We start from the raw sequence: 23215 nt of genomic DNA on the forward strand, positions 1-23215 counted from the left end.
CCTTTCATTTTAACGAAGTTAAAAAAAGAATTGTAAAGTACTTTGCAAAAGTATTATAATCTACTCAGCCTCTAGGTTATCGTTTCCCAACCTATTGTCACAACCCTTTAGTCACATTCCCTTACCAGGACCCCGATAGGTAATTTTCTGGTTTGTTATAAACTGTTTATGTACACTCAAGTTTGACATTAAACTTCATTTTCAGTCGTCTTAGAATATTCAGTTTTTGTTGTACAGGGTGGCCCAAAAGTAGGTATACAGTCCCGTACTGGTCTGTTCACTGTATTTCATATCATTTCTTATTGTTATCAAACAGGTAGACCTAGCTTCTTTATTACTTGTTCTTAATGTCTTTTTTGCTTATACCTTAAGACCAGAACAGCCGAAGCAATTAAACCCATAAGCTAGAATGTTATACTTGATCAATGCAGGCCACCCTGTAATTATTAAATATTTGGATACAAATACAACAAAAAACTTAATATTCAAATACAATTCAAAATGAAGGTTAGTTCAAATACAATTTAAATGTCTAGGATCAACATGAACAAGTCGAAGCTATAGGTCTATCCACGGAAAAATTAAATGTTGATTAAAACCAGGTAGTTTGTGTTATTATTCGGTTCAAACTCTTTTTGTCTTCATGAATTATGTTGAATAATTTGAAACTTAAAATACATAGACAGATAATTATGCCTGTAGTACTAGGTCTATATTGTTACAAAACATGGTCGCTTACTTTGAGGAAAGAACGCAGACTGAAAGTTTTGAGAATATAACATTGAGTCAAATATTCGGATCCAAGAAGGGCAGGAATGGAAAGTGGCAGAATTCATAACGACGAACAGCATAATTTGTGCGGTTTACCTAACGTTGTTAGGCCCATTAAGTTTAGGAGGCTCAGGTGGGCAGGTCATGTAGCTCTAGAATGGAAGAGAGTAGGAACGCTTTTTAAATTTTAACTGGAAACCCAATCGAAAAAATTATCATCAAGAAGATCTAGGATGGGAGGACAATATTAAGATAGATCTGACAGAAATAGGAATACAGTACAAAGTAGAAACTGGATCTACTTGGCTAAGGACGGGAGTCAATGGAGAGTTTTTGTGAATGTGGCATTGGACCTACAGGTTCCATAAACCATAGAGTTAGTTAGATGTAGGCCTATTTGTAAGTTTTTGCATTCCAATACGCATATCAAATTCCATTCCTCTTTTATTCCAATAATTTTTAAACGATTTTTATTTGTTTAAACTTTGTTTAATATTCTTTGTTATATTTGACAATAAGTAAGGGAATAAAAAAATATATATCAAAATAAGAAATTCAAAATGATTTTTTAAAAATATTTTTCCGTTACTAGATTTTAATTACATTTATCTTTTTATCACCTGCCTCTACAATCACCATGTAACCCTTTTACGTCCCCGCCAGGGTTCCCGACCTCCAGGTTGAGAAAGCACGATGCCGATAATTCGGAATTCTTGTAAATTTGACCGCTTTCCAGAATTGTACCTTACGAACTTTTGTTCTTTAAATGATGAACACAAACAACATCATTTATCTGTTTAATAAACTTTCAGATACAGCGTACAATGTCAACGAAATCAATAACAGTCACTAACAATTAGAAACGAAGTGGAACGAAGTCAGTCAGAGCCTGTTTTTGAAAATACTATCAAGGTTGAAATGACGGAAAATGCTGGCAAAATTAGGCTTACAATTTTCGGCCACAGTAGTCAAACTAAAGATCTCTCACTTGTGAAAACAAGAGGGCTAACCACTAGCCTACGCAAAACGAGACATTGGACTTCGCCTACTTAAGCTAAAAGCGTCCACTGGTCATTTTACAGCTTTAACCTTATAAACTTTTGCGTTCTTCTCTTGTAAACGTTTTCCCTTTTCGACTGTTTTAATAGATTGTTTCCACTCTTACATGATTATCGAGGTGTTGATGTCCACCCAAAAGTCAAAAATCTTTAAAAAAAAAAAAAGTCGCTAAGTAACATGTAGCTTAACTGCACGTGTTTTGCACGAAAACTATCGGGAAAAATGTAAATGATTTAAGTAGGGAAAGGCTCATTTGCAAATCAGCTGTTTACACAACAAACTTGTTAGACAACAGTTGATTGGCCATGATTAGTGGGTATGGTATCAACTAGAACAAAAGTACTAAAAGGAAAGAAACACTTCTTTATTTTTTCAACGCATAACAGTCCATATGCACGCTAAAAGGTTAAGACCGTTGCTGGGTTAATTTCAATGGTCACTTTCTTTCAGTACTTATAGCTATGAAATTAAGCATGTGGGTTCAAAAGTCTTGGACATTGCACAATATTCCGTTATACAAGTAAAACATAATGATGGGCAAAATTCGTGTTTCACGTAGCATTGCATACGATTAGCTTTGTTTATGGTGTTGAACTATGTTTTCAGTTTTAGGCTTAGTAACCGTTCTCCTGTTTAAAGATTTATCTTTCATCTACAGGAATCATGGAATGACAGGTTGACGAGTTATCGGATCACTTCTGTCTGCGTCTCTCTGTCTCTCTTCTTTGACCCAGTCTGACTAGTGAGTCAGTGACATGGCGATCAAGACAGACCCGGCGACTCGGAGAGACAAACTTGGTGATTCAAACAGAACCAATGATCCGGAAGCAACCGAATTATCAAGTGTAGTGTTACTGCATAATGTTATATAGTAGATTAATGATTTCCACTACTCGGAATATGTTTGATTCCCGGTGTGACAATTTCAAATGCTGCATAGGGAGACGCGGGTTCGATTCTCGGCGGGAGCTCATTTGGTTCGGATTCCACGTTAATCAGTAGGTCCACGTCTCATGTAGCCTCGCTGCTGAACGGGACGCTAAACTAAAATCAAGTCAACTCAACTCAAATGCTGCATATAATTTGATGTTTTTTCATTTCCTATTCTGAAAAATAATGCAGTTGGTTTTGAATACGTAAAATTATAATAATAATAATAATAATAATAATAATAATAATAATAATAATAATAATAATAATAATAATAATAATAATAATAATAATAAAAAGCATTTAACGTAACATTGTTTGGGGTTAGCTCTTATACTCTATACGATAAGTTTAATAGGCTTGCTCAATTAAATTTTGACATCCCTCATAAGAAAAACACGTAGCTTTTATACTGTATGATTTTCACAGGCTTACGTTTTGATTGACTTTGTAGTAGTGCTTTGACGCACTCGTACACTTTATATTGACAGTCCTATACGTACTTTCTGTATGTGTGATGGTGTATCGTCGTCTCCGGGTCACTTGACTCATAGGTCTGTCTGAGTCAGACTGGGTCATGGATCTGAACTTCTTCAAGGTGACAACACACAAAGTTGGTGATCCATTTCATCATTGAAATATATGTGTACTTCCTATTTGGGACTTGTGACCCACGGGCACATGAACTATGTTGACATTAGTAGGGTTGCTCACGAGACAACAAGTATCTTTTTAAATTTGAAACGAGACAAGAAGTATCTTTTTAAATTTGAAACGAGACAAGAAGTATCTTTTTAAATTTGAAACGAGACAAGAAGTATCTTTTTAAATTTGAAACGAGACAAGAAGTATCTTTTTAAATTTGAAACGAGACAAGAAGTATCTTTTTAAATTTGAAACGAGACAAGAAGTATCTTTTTAAAATTGAAACGAGACAAGAAGTATCTTTTTAAATTTGAAACGAGACAAGAAGTATCTTTTTAAAATTGAAACGAGACAAGAAGTATATTTTTAAATTTGAAACGAGACAAGAAGTATCTTTTTAAATTTGAAACGAGACAAGACGAAAAACATGACAATTCTTTTTTCCGAGACGAAAGTAGAAATGAGATTCGAAATTTCCTGAGTCTCATGGACAACACTAGTTCACTCAAATTCTAGATCTCAAACATTGTGTCAGTGTTACATGATTCATAGTATAAAATCTGTAAATGGGTAAAAGTGATTGTACGACCACAACGAAGAGCATTTACCAATGTTTACAGATATGCAAATAATTACACAATAATATACTCCAATAATAAATACGCCTTAAATGTTGTATCACATCTTTCGCGGATCTCAATTGACAAAGAAGTATTCTGATAACTTCTAGATGAGATTAAGAAAAAAAAGTCCGATTTTGTGCATACAAAATGAAACTATTAAAGATTTCCGAAGATCGAAAACGAGACTAGGCATAATTATTAGAGCCGAGCCCAGCCTTCTACTAAATTGACGAGACGAGACGAGACAAGCTTATTATTTGTCTCGTCTCCTCTCGTATGCAACATTAAAGATGAGGCTCTCCTTTTTCTTGAGTTTACACATATAAAGGTGACGTAGTTAGCACCTTTGTTCAGACACTGTTCGTAGGTTTCATTAGGTCCTCATTTTATACAAATGCTGGATGAACCCGAAAGCGTTGCAAATGAGTCTTGAATGAAAAATAAATCCCGAAATCCAGAAAATTAAATGGGGCTGAAAAAAAAAGAAGTTTCATGTTTGAGACTCCTTGTTTATCCTAGGCTGAGCAAGAATAACAAATGAGTTTCGTTTCGCACTGTAAAACCACGGTAAATTTCTAAACTATATGAACTCAATACTAAAACTTGTCTTAGTAGATGCATAACTTCCAGTTGTAATGCAGGAAAACACCATCGAAGATGAAACTATATCAAGAAGATATTTCTTGCTATATCTTATCATTTTTGGTATATGAAGGTTATTATTCAAACCGGAAGTAGAAGTAGCCTTTTACAACTTCCGGTACACTAAAGGAATAAAGTCAGAGATGGAAGTTATGCTTCGGACGCTTAATCGATTGGAGAAAACTTATTTTCGTTTTCTATTCCCGTTTTAGCTCTATGAAAAGCCAAGGTGGTAACGAAAGTAGTTGTAACATTCTATCACTTCCTGATTTAGTAGAGAGATGAAAATGAAATGAAATCTTTCAGTTTTACGTCCCACGGTTATGCCGGTTAGGCTAAAGGAGGCGGTGATTATGAGAAATGAATGAAACGGTGGAATGAAGAAAGTGGGAGGAAACGGGAGAACCCCAAGAAAGCCCGCGAGAACGGTGTTTATCCACCACAAAGTCTACACGGCGCGAGTTGGGATCTAACAGGCGACCCGGAGGTGAACGCTCTACCACTGAGCCACCGCGCCCCTCTTAGCAGAGAGAGATGTAGGTGAAGAAAAGAACCGCTTCACGTTCTCTGTTACCGTTTATTGTTCCATAGCGATCAACGTCGAAATTTCAAATGATCAATTTCCGGTTTCAATTGTGAGTTAACGGATGGGATAAAACCTATTCTTGGGGCCCTGAATCGATTCCAAAAGAAACCGCTTCTCAATATATATCTTGCCGTTTTGCCTTAATGGTTTTTGACATACGAACAAAGGTGATCTATAAGACTTAACGATACTTATACCTAACATAATTTGGAAGTTTAAAAAGGAAGAAAGGAATAAAAGAGAAAGAAGAAGAAAACTGTTTGAGTTTCCAGATCCGTATTGATTTATTAATAAATTCGAAACAAATTGTCCTATTCTAACTGGAGTCAACTTGTCTTTGACATAGAAAAATTTAATCCTCTGCGGAGGTAAGGAGGATCATGTACCTTAAAGAAGGTAGGGGTATACGCAAGGGATAGATCCTGAAGTTCTGGATCTCTTACCTTCCCGTAATTGCGACTTTTTCTGTAACTTTATTCTAGTTTTAGGAATGTACTTTTAAAAGTTTAATATAAATTTATTTTCATATTGAATTTGGAATTCCCACAAAACAAATGAATCCACTTTCAAAATAAGTTCCTGGGTATGTGCTTGAGAGAAATTGTACTCTTTTGTTTGAAACTACATGAAATGGAAGGGTATATACAATGATTACAATGATTGAAAAAAGAGTTCACTTGGGTGGAACGAAAGAACTCGAATTTTTAAATTTTATTTCTAATAGTGCAGAAAAGTTGCCTTTTGATGTAAAATAAATAAATAAATAAATAAATTTTTAGGGTAATTGAAGTATGCTTTGAGGTGCTGCAAGTATGATAAAGTTTCACATATATGACATTTATTCCATTTTTTCAGCCTCTCTCATTTTTATTTTATTTCCACTATAAAACATTGATCCTACTTGTTATTTCTTATTATTGAAGAAACAATCTCTTTTGGGGAAGAAGAAGGAATAATTCTATCTTCGAATACAGTAAACTTTTTGTTTAAAAATATATATTTTTTGCTCCATTTTTTGGCTTATGATTTGATTTTTTTTAAAACTTCATAATAAATTTAAATTTCCTTCACCTCCCCCACCCCCATGAAGTTTGTTTCATCAATAAATAGATATAACAAGCGCAATAAAGGTTTTTATAGAGCAAAATAAAAGATCAAAAGAGATTGAAATAGTACACAAAATTTTAAATTTGTGAAATATTATGATAGTTGCGGCACCTCAAAGACGAGACGAGAATTGTTATCCTTTCGTTTTGGAGATGAATTTCGAATCCAGACAAGAAATATTTCATCCTGTGGACGACACAGACACACACACACACACACACACACACACATATATATATATATATATATATATATATATATATATATATATATATATATATATATATATATATATATATATATATATATATATATATATATATATATATATTACAACTTAAAACGTACAATTCACATACGTTCTTGTACAGCTTGAAACCGGTAAGTTCGAGACAGCCAAAAAAATAAATCACCAAGCCATATACAGCCTAAACTTCATATCTCTTCGTGCGCTAAAATCGAAAGCAAAACAGCAAATAAACATTTTTAAAAGAATCCTTTTATTACAGTGTAAGACGTGCGAATATTAAAATTACATAATGTATGACCTTTCATATAAAATTGCAACTTGTGGTAATATTAATTTAAGGACGTCTTGCAACTAGAAATATGGATATTGATATCTTCTTGGGGGCTATCACACACAATTCAACGACCGACTCCCGATATATATGTATATTTTTGTGTCAGGAGAACACGCGGATTGAATGAGAAAACCAGTTTTATTGCATGTGGTCCATTCATTCATGCAGAGCACACACTCTCTCCTCCATATGTATATATTACCGAACAAGGATTGATCATTAAGATTTCAATTACAAAAAAACAAACGAAAAAGTGGATGCATATTGAAATCGCTTGTTTACTGCAATATAACAGGAACGGGGGAGCCATAAACAAATGCAACATTTGAGTTCTTTTTAAGTTACATAACTCTAAACATGTTTTGTTTGGCACTATAAAATTTGTAATTAAAAAAAAATAAGTTTGGTATTTCTTTTTCTTTCTTTGTTGTACGAGAAATTGGGTGAACGAACGTGGATTACATTTTGAGTACAATCATGTTCAAAAAGAGTTTAACACCTATCAAATGAATGCAATAACATCGTGAACTTGTTAACGTGCGTTTTGAAGGGAACTCTACATTCTTATCGTTTAACGGAAAACGAATTACCCAAAGATAAATATGAAATGAAATCTTTGAGTTTTACGTCCCACGGTTATGCCGGTTAGGCTAAAGGAGACGGTGATGATGAGAGAGATAAGTGAAATGGTGGAATGAAGAAAGTGGGAGGAAACGGAAGAACCCCGAGAAAACCACGAGCACGATGTTTGCCCACCACAAAGTCCATACGGCGCGAGCTGGGATCGAACCAGGGACCCCAAGCACCGTAGGTGAACGCTCTACCACTGAGCCACCGCGCCCTCTTAACCAAATATAAATTGATCAATCGATAGATTATATCGAACTGAACAAAATTGTATGTGAATGTAAAATCTGATGCGTATTTTCCGAGAAATGGAGGAAACCGTAATTAAACTTAAAATTGATATTGTAGGAGAGGCATGCAGCTTATCGAGGTAAAACATGCTGATCCTTCAATAAGTGATCCGAGGAACGTACGTAGTAGGTGGGTTCAAGGGGTACGGATCTCCTCGATATCCCGACTTTTCTGTAAATTTAGTCTACCTTAGGGGTGATTTTTTAAATAAATGTTAATATAATTTATCCTTATATTGAATTTGAACCCTCCAAAAGAAGCCTTGGATTCATCCCCCGAAATAAATTACTGTGTACATGCTTCAGCTCTCTAGTATGACACTAGTAAGATAACAAAACATAGTATAGTGAATGAGATATTGCCCAAAAATTGTCGTTAATATTTGAATTTTAACTTCTGTTTAACTCCCCAAATAAATTCATGCGTACGTGCATGAGCTCCCCCAGTTCCTCCTCCTTTCCCCTAAGGCGATGCGTGGTGACACTCGAGATATGTTTTCCAGTGTGTTAAGATTCTACTGTTCTACTGATTGTTATTCCACTAATGATGAAATAATTGATGATATAACATTTTACAATTATGAATCCTATACCACAGTTCTTATTCTCTATTGTATATCACTAGAATATGTTAGTGGACTAGTCTAGCCCTTTGCAATCTGGGTTTGTGTAGGCTTAAACTCATTATACCTCAATAGGGCGCACACTGAGATTCACGCTATCTGAAATTCGCACTCTTTCGAGCTTGCGATTGCTATTCTCAATGAGATTCGCACTCTCTAGAACTCAAGCACGCTATTCTCAATGAAATTGATTGCATTCTCTCGAGCTTGAGTTCGCTTTCCTGAATGAGATTCTCTCTCTCCTAAGGTCAGGTATGCTATCCTTAATGAGACTCGCACTCTCTCGTGATCAGGGTCTGTATTCTTAATAAAGTTTGCACTCTCTAATTTTAGGGTGCGTTAGCCTTAATGCGATTCGCACTCTCTCGAACTGAGGATCGCTATTCTCAATGACATTCTCACTCTCTGAAGCTTGAGCACGCTATCCTTAATGAGATTAGTCGCATTCTCTTTGAAATTCGCACTCTCCTGTATTGAGGTACGCTATCCTCAACGAGATTTGCACTCACGAGCTCGTGTACGTTATCCTCAATGAGACTTGCACTCTCTCGAGCTCGACTACGCTATCCTCAACGAGATTGCGCTCCCTGAAACTAGAGCACGCTATTCTGAATAAGAGTAGTCACGATCTTTCGAGCTCGGTCTCAATATTCTCAATGAGATTTGCACTGTCTGGAGTTCAGGATCTCTATTCTCAATGAAATTCGCACTCTCCTGTGGTAGGGTATGCTACCTTTAGTAAGATTCACCTCTCTCTAGCGCGGGATCGCTATCCCCAATGAGATTAGTTGCACTCTTTAAAGCTTGAGCACGCTATCCTTAATGAGATAAGTTGCACTTTTTGGAGCTCGAGCACGATATCCTCATTGAGATTAGTCTCATTCTGTTCAGCTTGGGCTCCATATTCTCACATTGTCAGTGAAATTTGCACTCTCCTGAGCTGAAGTACGCCATCCTCAACGAGATTTGCACTCAGGAGTTCGTGTACGTTATCCTCAATGAGATTTGCACTCTCTCGAGCTGGACTTCGCTATCCTAAATGAGATCACACTCTCTGAAACTCGGGCACGCACTCTGAATAACGGTAATCCCACTCTTTCGAGCTCGGGCTTAATAATCTCAATGAGATTCACACTTTCTTGAGATAGGGTATGCTACCATTAATGAGGTTCATCTCTCTCGTGCTCAGACTCACTATCCTCAATGAGATTCGCACTCCTTCGAACTCGGGCTCACTATTCTTAATCACTGTCTCGAGCTCGAGCTCACTATCCAATTATTAGAGTTGTGCTCACATGGGCTAGCACTCATGTATTGCTCGAGAACCGATTGAGCCCGAGAGCCGGGGTGGCAAGGAAATCTGTATAGTGGATGTACGGAGTCTTATTATTTTTAAAGAAAGAAGAAAACTGACCATCCACTTATGTATGATCTCTTATAGAGATTAACAAATAGTGTGAATATTTCAAATGTATTTTCTTTCACAATTTCATAGTGTTGAATAATAATCTAGTATAGAAACTCCTTCATTACTATCTATAATTCCGTTATTTACGTCAATGATGCCGGATTCAGTAGAAATACGTCTCATGCCTTATTTTGCTCTTTTCTGTTTCTCTGCACATTTACGGCGACCATGCAACGGAAGTAGTTGCCTAATTGCATAAGTAGATTCTTTATAATTACTCTTTATCCTTGATCGTTGTTCGTTTGTTACACTTTTATCATTTTCATTGCTATACATTTTGTTTCTATACTTGTTTTTCCTTGAATATCACTGCACTATGGCTGTGGCACATCCGTAAGGCACAGAGCGACAAATGGCAAGAGACATGCTTCGGTCTGCACTGCTTCTTAAATATAATCGTTCGACCGATGTGATTTTATGTAGCCTGTTCACAACTCCCTTCCACTTCCTCCAGCTAAAGTTCGATGCGCCCTTTCAAATTGATGGAAATCCCGACAATAGAGATATCAAATCGATTGTGTGTAACAGTAGCATATTCTTAGACGTGATTCTTAAAATTACTTCAGACGATTTTGCTCATATTTCATAAATACATATTTCGTTAACAACGTTATATAACGTCCATAAACTGTTTCTCCTGAAAAAAAAAAAAAAAAAAAGAATCCAAAAGAGATAGTTTACTCTTGGAGGAGACTTCTACTCGCACGATTTTCTCAAGAAACTACTTTAGCTGATTTTGTTCATATTTCCTAAACAAATATTGAGAATCCTATAACATTATCCTGGAGTTGTTTCTTCTGGAAAATCCCACAATGAGTATTCTACTCTTGGAGTCAAATTTTTCAGACGGTTTCATTAAAAAACCTTTTAGGCTATGTTGTTCTCATTTCATAACTGAACATTTAACTAACAACCTTGTAATGTGGCGAAAAGATTTTTTTTTTTTTTTTTTTAGATATCCACAAGAGATAATTATTCTTGGAGATAAGTTTTATTTCGGATGATTTTTTTTTAATTGTTGAAGTGATTGATTTTGTTTATATTCCATAAAGAACTTCATGACTGATATATGGCGTAAGTAATTTTTTCTGAAAATATCCAGAAGGAATTAGTCTGGTCCTGGGATGTCTTCTGATAATTTTCTCAAACATTATTAAGGGGATTTTGTTCATATTTTATATTTAAAAAAAAAAAAAACACACACACACAAATAGTACCCTACAACATGTTATATGTCATATCAAATAAACAAGAATTTTAGGTAACCTAAAAATAGTTCAAAAGATTGCGGTCTTTGCCAATAATTAGTTTTTTTGATCAGGACCCACAACATTTTTGAACGAACCCTAAATCGAGTTTTTGTATTTTCTATAGAATAAGCACATCATACTGATTTAACTGATAGTTTTGATTTGGCTACACTATATGTAGTTCTCCAGGTATAAGGCCTACAAGAAAATGTTTGATTGAAATATATTGAATCCTTTGACCCAGAAATCAACATGAAGTAGTTTAGTTTTGGGAGTAACTTTTCTTTGAAGCTTTTTCGAAAACTTCTGTAATAATTTTGTTCATATATCATAATTGAATGTTTTAATTATAACTGCCGCATGGCTTGATTTAATTCAAATAAGAGTGAGATAGGTTATTGGTGTGGTCCGTACCTTTTATTTTATTTCTTTTTAAATATGGATTTTAATAAATTTCCTTGATATAATTGTTTAAATAGTAAAGAGTATAATGGTTACTTAATCTAACCTAAAAACCAGGAAAAGATCAGGAAAACCAGGAAGAGGAAGACCAAGGATAGAATATCTAGATGCAGTTACGAAGAAGAGACTTTATCAAAGTATAAACCAGCTCTCCCAAGGGAGAGAAAAGTTTAAAAAAATTCCATGTTGCCCACCAACCTATGGCTGAGATGAACACGAAGAAGAATCTAACCTAATCTTTCTTCACTTTAGAATCACAAATTAATAAGAGATATATTGAGAGCCACGATAGGATACGATAGAGAAGGAGGAGAAGAGGGAAACAACAGTTTAATTATATCTGATGCGAAAGAAATTATGATAAAAAAAAACTAGAAGCCCGATCAAGAAAATTATTAGTCCCATTACACTGCTAAAGCGCTGTTCAGTAAATTTCATTACAAGGAGCCTCTTAAGCTTGCAGTAAGGGTGTATTAATCTTTGTACATGTCATATGAGTAATGGGTTAATAAAAGTTTTTGAAATATCAATAATAATAATAATAATAATAATAATAATAATAATAATAATAATAATAATAATAATAATAATAATAATAATAATAATAATAATAATAATAATAAAAATAGTGTATTATTATTATTATTATTATTATTATTATTATTATTATTATTATTATTATTATTATTATGAAAGTGGGTAGCTGAAGTGAAACAATGTAATGAAATTGTGGTTATTATACCTATACAAACATTGAGTAATTTTTGCTTTAGAGTAATTTAGATTTTTTAAAGATTTATGTCTCTCTTAGCATATTTATGGCCCTTCAAACATTTTAGGCCGGTTGCAAGCCTTGATGTAGGCTCCTAAACAATTCTGAATTTGAAGGCCATAAATTATTTGAAATTATTATTATTATTATTATTGTTGTTGTTGTTATTATTATTATTATTATTATTATTATTATTATTATTATTATTATTATTATTATTATTATTATTATTATTATTATTATTATTATTATTATTTACCGATTTTCGTTACGATGATTGAATTAATGCAAGAGCTTTATATTTTGAAATTTATGTGGACATTTTAATTTGTTTTAATTATAATTACCTATCTAGAAACTCAAAAAGGCAATAGTTTCAATTAATTCCAGATCATCATTAATGTATAACGAAAAAAAATATGTCCATATAGATAAGACAAACACTAATTAGTAGATCTCATTTGTAACAAACAAAATGATAGGTTATATGTGTGAGCGTAAATTGTCATGCATAGTTTACGACAAAAATAAAAATAAAAAACTATAATTATCTTATTTGTAAACTTAAAAGTTGATGTTGTACAATAAGTAGTCCACCTACAAAGATGAAACTGTTACTGAAGGGTGCAATGATTTAGTTGGATCGGAACCCATTAGTACGCCGTTCCGCAAATATATATTTGTTTAAAATATTCTGCAGTACAGTAACAAATTGGCTCATGAGCCGTATTCATTATAGCTATTTCAGTAAATATCCGTTTTTTTTTCAACCAAATTACTGGAAGCATATCTATATCATCATCAAGCGGTTTCGTGTATCATTAGCAAAAGAGGGCATCACACAGCAATGTTAATGAAATACCCCAAAATTAAGATTAATGAACTCTTACACTTTAACATTGGTTTAAAGTATATTATTGTGAAAATATGAAATAACATCAAGCTGAAAAAAATTAAATACTTAAGAGCAGGTGTAAAAGTGGATCTGAAAAAGTAGGGGACGGTAGGTAGCGGCATGACGCCCCGCCGTCCCCCTGTCTATCTTTGAAAATTGTATTATTTTTAGGAATTTGGGGGATGGCGTACCTATTTTTTTGGAGGTAGGGGGATCGCATCCCTCACGTTTCCCCGCACTTTTACCCCTGCTTAAGAGTAAAATCCTCATGTTTACTTTTCGTGAAAATAGATTTTAAAAAATCAAAATTGTTATGCCGCTAAAAGAAGTACGTCATTCAGGGCCGGATTTCCCAATAGGCCCGGTAGGCCCGGGCCTATGGGCGCAAGCTCCCAGGGGGCGCACGGCCGAGAGAAAAATTAAAAAATATCTAGAAATAAAAATAAATAGCCATAACTTAACATATAGGCCTGATATAATTTTTTAATAAAGGTTTTTAGGAAAGTAACTTTAACCAGACTAGGGGGCGGAAAAAATTATTGGGCCTAGGGGCGCCAAAATGCTAAATCTGGCCCTGACGTCATTCATTTACAACATTAGCCTACTTGATAATTTTTGTTCCGCTGGAAGTGATTCTTTTTATTTACGTATGTAACAAAATATTGTCAAGTAGCAGCAGTGACACACGAAGTATTTCTTATTATGTAAGAACAATTAAAAAAAAACAATATTAAATTGCACTTAAATTAATTTATTGTACATATGTGATACATGAATAAATTATTGAACAGTGTGCAACAATGGAAAAGAAGGATTGCCGATCTTATTACAAAATTTGTTTTACTGCTTTTGGACAGGAAGTAGATGTACATGAAGAACTGAAACAAACAAAAAAGAAAATAATATAAGAATTACGTTGAAATGTTTTCGACATACATGTCAACAAGTATCAGTATTACATAAGTAAAGGAGTTTGGTTTGTATGACGTAGTATTTTCTTCATGTAATATTGAAACCGGAAGTGATAGTAGATTCATTACCTATTTCGGTTTTAGTAGAAATATTAGACAGGAGATGTGTACTATATTCTTGAGACGCTTAATTGGTTGCAAAGAACCGTTTCTCGCTATCTATTACCGTCTTTAATCTATACCGATTAATGTTAAAACCGGAAATTGTTTATTTCGGCCACTTCCGGTTTGAATAGAGGAAAAAGAGAGAACATGCTACCTATTCTTAGAATGCTAATAAGATATCAAAGAAATATTCCTTGCTATCTTTTATTATTTTAGTTTTACGTATATCAAAATTGAAACCAGAAGTTGTAGAGAGGATTATTATTACTTCCGAGTTTAGCAGAGTTAAAGATAATAAAGAGAGTCGCTTACTCGATTTCAGAAAACCGCTTCTCGCTATCTATTATCATTTCTGTTTTATAGTGCTCAACGTTAAAACTGGAACTGGTTGATTTTTTTTTTTTTTAACAATTTCCGGTCGAAGGATTTCCTCCGTCAACGATCCCAATTCCTAACTTTTGATCCTCTAAATTCTGCCCAAAATTGATAGTGATTCATCAAATAATTCTTAAGTTCTCTTGTCTCCCGGACGGACGAATACATCACCATACAGAGTAATTAAATATATAAATGACTTTTGGTCAACCAAATTCCTTGATAAATTAAGAGTAAAACTAAAAGTTATAACTAAAATACGAGGAACGTTCAATTTATAACTGAAATTCCTTTTCTTCCAGTGCGCAGCCCTGGCGTCTATGTCCCACCCTCTGATATGGTAGTCCTGACACTTTTCTGCCCAATGGGGAGTTAAGGAGATAGAGTCTTAGAGGGCGGCCATGGACGATAGCAACAAGCCTGGTAGTGTGGCGCTGGAGGCCTCAGTGGAGCATCCCTGCATCATCAAGTTCCTCTTGAAGGAAGGCGTGAAACCTGCTGAAATCTTCAGAAGATTAAGTGTACAATGTGACGAAGAAACTCTCTCAGTTGCAAGTGTACTAGTGGTGTTCAAAACTCAACGCAGAAAGATAATCCGTTCTTAATGTAGCCTATAGTTACTGCAGTCGACGAAACGAACATACGTTGGGGAAAGCAGCCCATTCAGCGAAATCAACACATCACTGTGAGAGATTTGAGTGCGAAAAGAAACATGAGCGTGGGAAATGTGGAAACGATCATCTACGAACACCTGCACATCTGGAAAATCACAGCCAGATGGGTTTAAAAAATGTTAATGTTCATCCAGAAGCACAGTAGGGAAAACGTCTCATATCAACACCTGCAGCGATTTCAGAAAAAAAGGTGAGAACTTCCTTGTAAAGATAATCACCTGCGATGAGAGCTGGATGCATCATTAACTCCGGAATCAAAGTGCTCCAAGCGTGGAGTCGAGGCATCCAGACTCTCCGCCGCTGAAAATTTCAAGGCCCAAGTTTCTGTCGGCAAAGTGATACTGACGGTATTTTGGAACATAGACAGGGTGATATGCACTGATTTCCTGGCATGTGGGGCCAGAATTAATATGTCGTGCTACAGCAACCTCCTCCAGACTAAAGTCAAAGATGCTTTGAGAAGAAAACGGCCACAGACAGTAAAGGATGGCGTTATCATCCTGCATGACAACGCGCGTCCTCATACGGCCAGGACAACGGTCACAACTATCACCAAAGTTAGTTAGGAGATCCTAGATCATATTCGTATATCACCGATCTGTCGTCTTTCGAATTCCATCTTTTTGGTCCCCTCAAGAACCACTTAGGAGAACAAAAATTCCATACTGAGTCAAAACGAGTGTGCTAAAATGGCTGAAAGGTCGTCCCAAAGAATTGTATGCCGCATGGATACGAGCACTCCCACACCGATGGAACAAGTGTGTACGTGTACATGAGGACAGTATTTGATTCGTCCTTGAAAGAGAACAGTATTTGATTCGCATGTTTTCTCTATGTAACAGAAAAAAATAAATTCCTATTATAACTTGAACGTTCCTCTTATATAACAGCCAGTATCAAACTACATATGTATTATAATTTCTCAAGAGATGGCAGGTGTATTTATTTAGTCCGGTGTTCTCCCTTTTGTCTTAGTAATAATACTTCATGGAGAATTATTCCATTCATCTGTTTTGGAATTATTTTATTATTTTTACTTGAGAATGTAGATTACTGTATAATTAAACCCTTAAGTGAAGAAGTAATTCATATTATAAATTCTTCTAATAATTTATACAGTTTCTTTAAGATATAAAATGTATTACTAATATCTCTTAAAAGTTTATCACTTGCATATAGAATTGTTCAGAATACAGATCCATTTTGTTGCTGATATAAACGCATTATACGATAAGAAAAATATTAGAAGGACGTTGTATATCTCCTTGGCATGCGCACTTGAAAGCAACCGACAGAAATATCCTAAGTAGACGGAATTCACTACATGCCTTTGCGAAATCAGCTGATGATTACATGAACCTATATGAAGGTACATTAATAAAAGCACCCATAAGGCCCCCTTGCAACTTACTAACCTATGTTCACTCAATCTGGGCCTCTTCCAATAAGAAAGACTAAGGTTATTATAAAGACACGGCCTCCTAATGTCAATAAGGTGAAGAAGCTTCAAATCCCGACGAGAAAAGTATATGAACGCATTAATTGTCCAAATATTGTTTAACATATTGGTCATTGCTATTTGCTAGCTGTGATTGTCAGTTGACTTGTCTCTCTATTTCAACACCAATGTTGATAGTTACTTTCATCTGGAAAAGCAGATGCCATTAAGAGAGTTAATTTCACTAGCCTCACTTTATTAGAACTCTCAGTGAAAACTATTATTATTATTATTATTATTATTATTATTATTATTATTATTATTATTATTATTATTATTATTATTATTATTATTATTATTATTATTACTATTATTGTCATTGGTTCGTTGGTTTGGAATTTAACGTCCTTTAGCTTCCAATAGGAATCAAACTCACGTCTCCTGCTCAGTGTTCGTAGATTTCTTTAAGAAAATTTTCCTCGATTGACAAAAAATTCTCCCTATTCTTATCAAATTTTCCTTAGTGTTTTGAGTATCCAATACCTATGACAGGAATTAAGTGATAAGATTAATTTAGTTATATTAATGGAAGTGCCAACTACATTTGTTTTATTCCTTGGTTTTTGGTTTTATCGTTTTAATAAAAAAAATTTACAGATACACCCAGCCAACAATTGGTGCACACAAACTATTGCTAATATATTGGTTTATTTCTGAAGAACAAAGAAATATTTAAGGATTTATATTAGTCAATCAGTCAGCGAGAGGATTTCCCTGGATTTTCAAGTTTTATCGAAAAATTCCCTTTTTTCCCTTTTTGGAAAATTTAACCATGAATTTTCCCTAGATTAGGGAAATTTCTCTTCAAACTACGAACACTCCTCCCGCACCGAAGGTGCATAATTATGTCGTCACCTAATGCATACTATAATACTAAAAAAAAAAAAATAATAATCATGAAACTTACGAAGTAGTGCTATTTTTCATCATATCTGAAAAGCAGGTTTGCTCAGTGATAGAGCGCTCACCTCTGGTGAGTGTGGTTTTTGTTTCGATCTTATACCATGTTCTGTGTATTGGTTTTCTCAGTGGTGTTTCCCCTCGCATCCTTATTCCATCAATTATTTCATCTCTTTCATTAACCATCCATATCCTTTAGCCCACGGAACATAATGAAGTAACGTAAAACTATAGTTTTCATTTCATTACACCATATTTAACGAGTGGGTGGATTGATAATAAATACTGTACATTAGTGTTGTATATAGGCTATATACTTACTATTGGAACACATTATAGGTGAAGCTGTTTAACCAAAGTATCCGTAGCCGATGGGGGCATGAGCGTAGGTGGCAACAGCTGGAGCGACAGCTGGGGCAACAACTGGAGCATGAGCGACAGCTACTGGGGCATGAGCGACGGCGACTGGAGCATGAGCAACAGCGAGAGGAGCATGAGCAACAGCAGCGACTGGGGCAGCTACAGCTGGGGCAGCATATCCAGCATATCCGTAGCCAAGACCAAGAACTCCTCGCTTGTCCTTCTTCTCTTCGGCGGCGGCGAAGACGGCGAGAGCCAAAACGATAACAGCCTAAGAAAAGAAGAAAAAGACCAATTTTTCAGACTAATATTTATTCCCTATGAAGAAAGTAATCAAAGCATCAAGCCCAGAGGTGGATCTAGAAGGTAAGAACTCGGGGGGGGGGGGAGCCAGACCCCAGACTATAATAAGTATATCATGGGTTTACTTTATACTTTTAAAAATAATAGTTTATATTAATTTTGTCGCTCAAAAACTGGGGGGTCTAGGCCCCTGGTTCCGGGTTTGATCCGCCAGTGATCAAGCCCAAAGTGATCAAACCATGAATTAAAAAAAAAGGGGGGGGAATAAGTTTCTGAAAGGCGAATATTAAAAGCAACGTATTTTTAAAATTTCATGTGCAACTCATAGATGTCAGCTCTTTCATTTTCAACGAGGGAAATAAAATATTACATTAAAATTGATTAATGAAATATATATTTATCATTATCAAAATAAAACAAAATATTGTTGTTGTAGACATTTGCATAAAATCCAGTTTTAATGGTGAAAATAAAACACATTATATCCAATTTAGCTTTATCCCACTTAATGACATCTGTGCATAGTATATATTATACACTACAAAGTGCATGACACAAATATGAAATATTCGAAAACAAATTCATTACAGAGATTTAAGATACTTACTGGTACGTAGTGATGCCAACCCGTGAGATAAATCCCAATTTGTGGGATTTTTTAAATCATAATTTCTCGAGTAGGAATAAAAGGAATTTTCATAGAAATTGGCAGCATATATGGAATATTTCATACATCTACTTGATCAACGCCAACAAAAATTAATAATGAGCGAGAAGTAAATTAATGAGTTTATAATAGGCGTAAAATCAGTGCTAATTGTCAAATTTTGTTGTTGTACAATGTATGCTAATATGAAAGTGATTTAAACAGTGGTTTGAGATTCTCATGACATAAATATCAAGGAACGTAGATTGAAATCTGATATTTAAGAAAAAGAAAGAAGAAAATACGAAATGAGAAACAATCAGCTTCCAAACTTTCGACATGTAATGACTCCAGAATGATACTTGTCTATTTTCATGACGTTCCGTAGAAGACTACAGCACAAAAACCTGCTTTAAATATGATGTTTTGACGACATAAATATGAAGTTTTCGTGAACATTTTGAAGTATTATTTTTTTCAGTTAAGGAAGATACTTTTTCACAAACTATTTGATAAATGTTGAAGATCGGAATTTACAGATAATTCACTCATATATTGAAGAAAGAAGTGACACTATTTTCAATTTTCATATTTTTACAAGTTTTATTTTTTTTTTTATAATTAAGTTAGTACAACGTGGGAAATTCAAGAGCAAAATGGGAATTTCTGCCTCTTGAAATGGTATTTTGTAACATTTTAGGTTGGCACCACTGCTAGTACGTACAATATCGCTTTGAACTCTTAAGCTTATCCAGCGACTTTGAGCACCCCTGCATTTGGGGTGGTGTGTGGTCAGCGCATCTGATTCCCTCTGCTACTGAATTGTTTTAATGACGCTGGGCAATGCTAACACACTGAGAAAAATCCGTTCTCCGGACAGCGGTATATTGTACAAATATACGGTATCCTCTTGCTTACTATAGAAATCAATACGGAGCATACGTTATCCGTATGATACATAGGCACTGCCGTTTGATGTTACATCATGCCGTTGCAGGATGTATGACATCTAACAGTTTTCCGTATATCACATGTATATACTTATGTTACCTTCGTCAGCTATATGCTATATACGTCCATTTGTATGTGAGATCCTGACCGCCTACATTGTTTCATACAGAAAGTACGTATAGATGGAACACTTATACAGAAAGTATTATAAAATATGCGTTTTCAGTTATACGTCTGGTGTACGTTAAGTCCAAAAACTACAGGAATTACGCATGTAACCTATCTTTTTAAGTATGCCACCTACAATTTTTTTTCTCAGTGCACCAGAAACCATCACCCATCTTTCCTCTGACCAGACCCGGCATGCTGCTAAGGCGTTGGCATAAACTTTAGTGCTATTTGGTTTTAATCTTTTAGCTTCCCTCCATGCCATAACCCTCTCCTCCTCCCCGGACCCCTTGTGAACATCACTATTTTCACTCTTCTGTTTATTCTGTAAGACAGATTGACTTCTAAAGACAGGTTGTGTCCAACTATCAATGCTCTGATTTAAGTAAAATTTTTCTAAACAGAACTAACTTACGACCCTGTTGGTTATATTTATGTTGAAAAATGACCAAAAAAAAAAAAAAAAACTAATTACAATATTTTGCAGCATATTTATTGAATATGTTTCTAGGGGTTAGATTAGAACTTCTAATTGACTTCTTCCGACAATGAATTAAACTTTTTCGTGTAAAGAGACCCTACATGATTATTGCATATCTTTGCATATCTTTGTGTATATTTTTTTTATTATTGTATATTACGTGTTGCACAACGGGAAAGTCCAAAACTATTGAATTAATCATTAGTAAAGCGATTTAAATATAACTCATTTTTGGATATAATAGCAATGATGAAGTAAATTTACAATACAAAGACACGAAAAAACACATACATTAGGAACATCACGGCTTCAGTGAGTTGTTGAAGTGATATCGTGGCTTCGTGAGAGGAAAATACTTGAGACCAATTTCTGAGTCTCATGGCCAGTGGCGTATTTACGGTTTTGTTTCGGGGGGGCTTTGCTAACTTTCGAGGGGACTTTGCCTGAAAATGTGAAAATTCTGCAAGATATTTCATATACTTTACTATAGTAAGTAAGATTTCGGGGGGGGGGGGCTTAAGCCCGGAAGCCCCCCTAAATACGCCACTGCTCATGGCTGTCAATCTAATACATTAATTATTTCTAAGACGTTAAGTTTCCTCTTAAGGTCCACATGCCTTTATAGGTTGTAACGCCAAAAAATTAAATTTTAGTCCCTATTTATTTAATTATTTTTAGCATAGCATGCGACGTACAGTATTTCAAATAAGTACACGCTAATAATTTCATATTGTACGAAATAAAAATGAAGCAATTATAGTAATTTTGTAATAGTAGATGGTGGGATATTTTGTACTTAGAAAGCTATAGTAGAAATTAAGTGTAGCGAAAAGAAATATATATCAGAAAGTAAGAAAACTGTTGCGACTAAAGCTTGTCCTGAATAACGTTAAATGCCATATTTGGTAACATAGAAAGATGGTTTAATAATATTGTATATAATTTATAACACTAGCAGTTTCATTACTTCGAATGATAAATAGAGATTTCAAGCAAACTAACTAATGATTAAGTCATCTATGTCTTTTACTAAGCTAACACATATCAGCGTGCCAGTAACGTTAATACGCAAACTTCGAATTACATAGAAACATCTAGGCAACATATTTATACAGAGTGGCTCAAAAGTAGGTATACAGTCCCGTACTGACCAGCTCATGGCATTTTATATAATTTACTTGTTGTTATCCATACAAGCAATGACTTACAGTTTCTTTATTATTTGTTTTTAATCTCTTTTCACTCATACCTTAATCTTGGAACAAACAGAAGCAGATAAACTAATTATCTTAATAAACTAAAATGTCATACTTCGTAGGACAGTACACCTACTTTTGGGCCACCCTGTATATCATTAATCCTTATAACAAACGCAAATCAGTCATCGTAGCTCCTCATAGTTCACAGTTAGGTTAATAGTTGGCGCTAGATATGTTGCATCTTTCCTGACACTAAGAAATATCACTAGCATGGATAAAATTTGCAAAGGAGCCGAAGCAGAGATGATTTCAAGGGGTGACCTAAAATCTCCCTCCCAGAGGCAAATTTCTGAAGATCAATAAGAGTTACCTGTATTTTCATAGTATTACTTTCATCCCCGTGTATTGAAATCCCCTCCCTTGCGAGAAATCGTCTGAAGTCATCACTGAACCGAAGGATTGGGGGTAGTATTTGTAAAAAATACAAGCTGTACGTATTTATTGTAAACTCACTAAGTACCTACGTTAAAGAAACCGTAGCTTGATCAAACAACCAGTAGTGGGAAAAGTAGTCAGAAACAGGGAAAAATAAGCGAAAGTAAACTGTATTGAGATCAATTGATTTATAACCCTATATAGAAGCAGCATGTAAAGCAACTTCTAAAATAAGAACAATACATACCCTACCGCTACACGTGACGTATTGGTAATTTATGTCTCTTTGAACATTGCTGCATTTGCTTTCTTCTTGTTGTAGTTGTTTGTGGTTTTACTTTTTCTCAAAAAGTGCACAAAAAAAAAAAAAAAAAACAGCACTTGTAGCACAAGTTTAAAACCAGTTTTAACGAAATAGCCTAGCCATAACGACAAATTTTTAGGCAATACTTTAATTTTTTTGTCAGTATTTAATGTTTCCAAAATCCCATTCCTAATTAGTATATTTTATAGTTCTGTCCGTAATGGTTAAAAAGCGAAATATATATATATATATATTTGGTATATTCTGCTCACTATTCCTGCTACCTAGCTTGAAATTCTAACATGGGAATAAAACTAATCATAATTTTTACAATGTTATATCATATTGTAAAAATATGTTACTAGTACAACTGTACAAAGGTATCTTGACTAATATTTGTGAATGATTTTTACGCTTGTTCTAAAAATATTTCCTTTATACATGTTTGATAACTTGTAAACACTTGTGAACTTGTAAATCTTGAGCAACAAAAGTCCAACTGGTTTCCTTT

General features: G+C 34.6%; 1 protein-coding gene across 2 annotated transcripts in view; it reads right to left on the bottom strand.

Moving 5' to 3' along the window:
* Positions 1–14079: 14079 nt before the first annotated feature.
* Positions 14080–23215, bottom strand: part of LOC145694105 (uncharacterized) — an 82981-nt gene continuing 73845 nt past the window's right edge. For both annotated transcript variants that reach the window (XM_081770222.1, XM_081770223.1), the window contains 2 exons: positions 18179–18488; positions 14080–14212 (listed from right to left, as the gene is read on the bottom strand). In XM_081770222.1, the coding sequence (XP_081626348.1) occupies positions 18207–18488 (282 nt within the window). In that variant the 3' untranslated portion in view covers positions 14080–14212; positions 18179–18206. The remainder of the gene's footprint in view (positions 14213–18178; positions 18489–23215) is intronic.

Source organism: Thermobia domestica, chromosome 9, assembly GCF_964235325.1.
Source record: "Thermobia domestica chromosome 9, izTheDome1.hap1.1, whole genome shotgun sequence".
Taxonomy (NCBI): Eukaryota; Metazoa; Arthropoda; class Insecta; order Zygentoma; family Lepismatidae; genus Thermobia; species Thermobia domestica.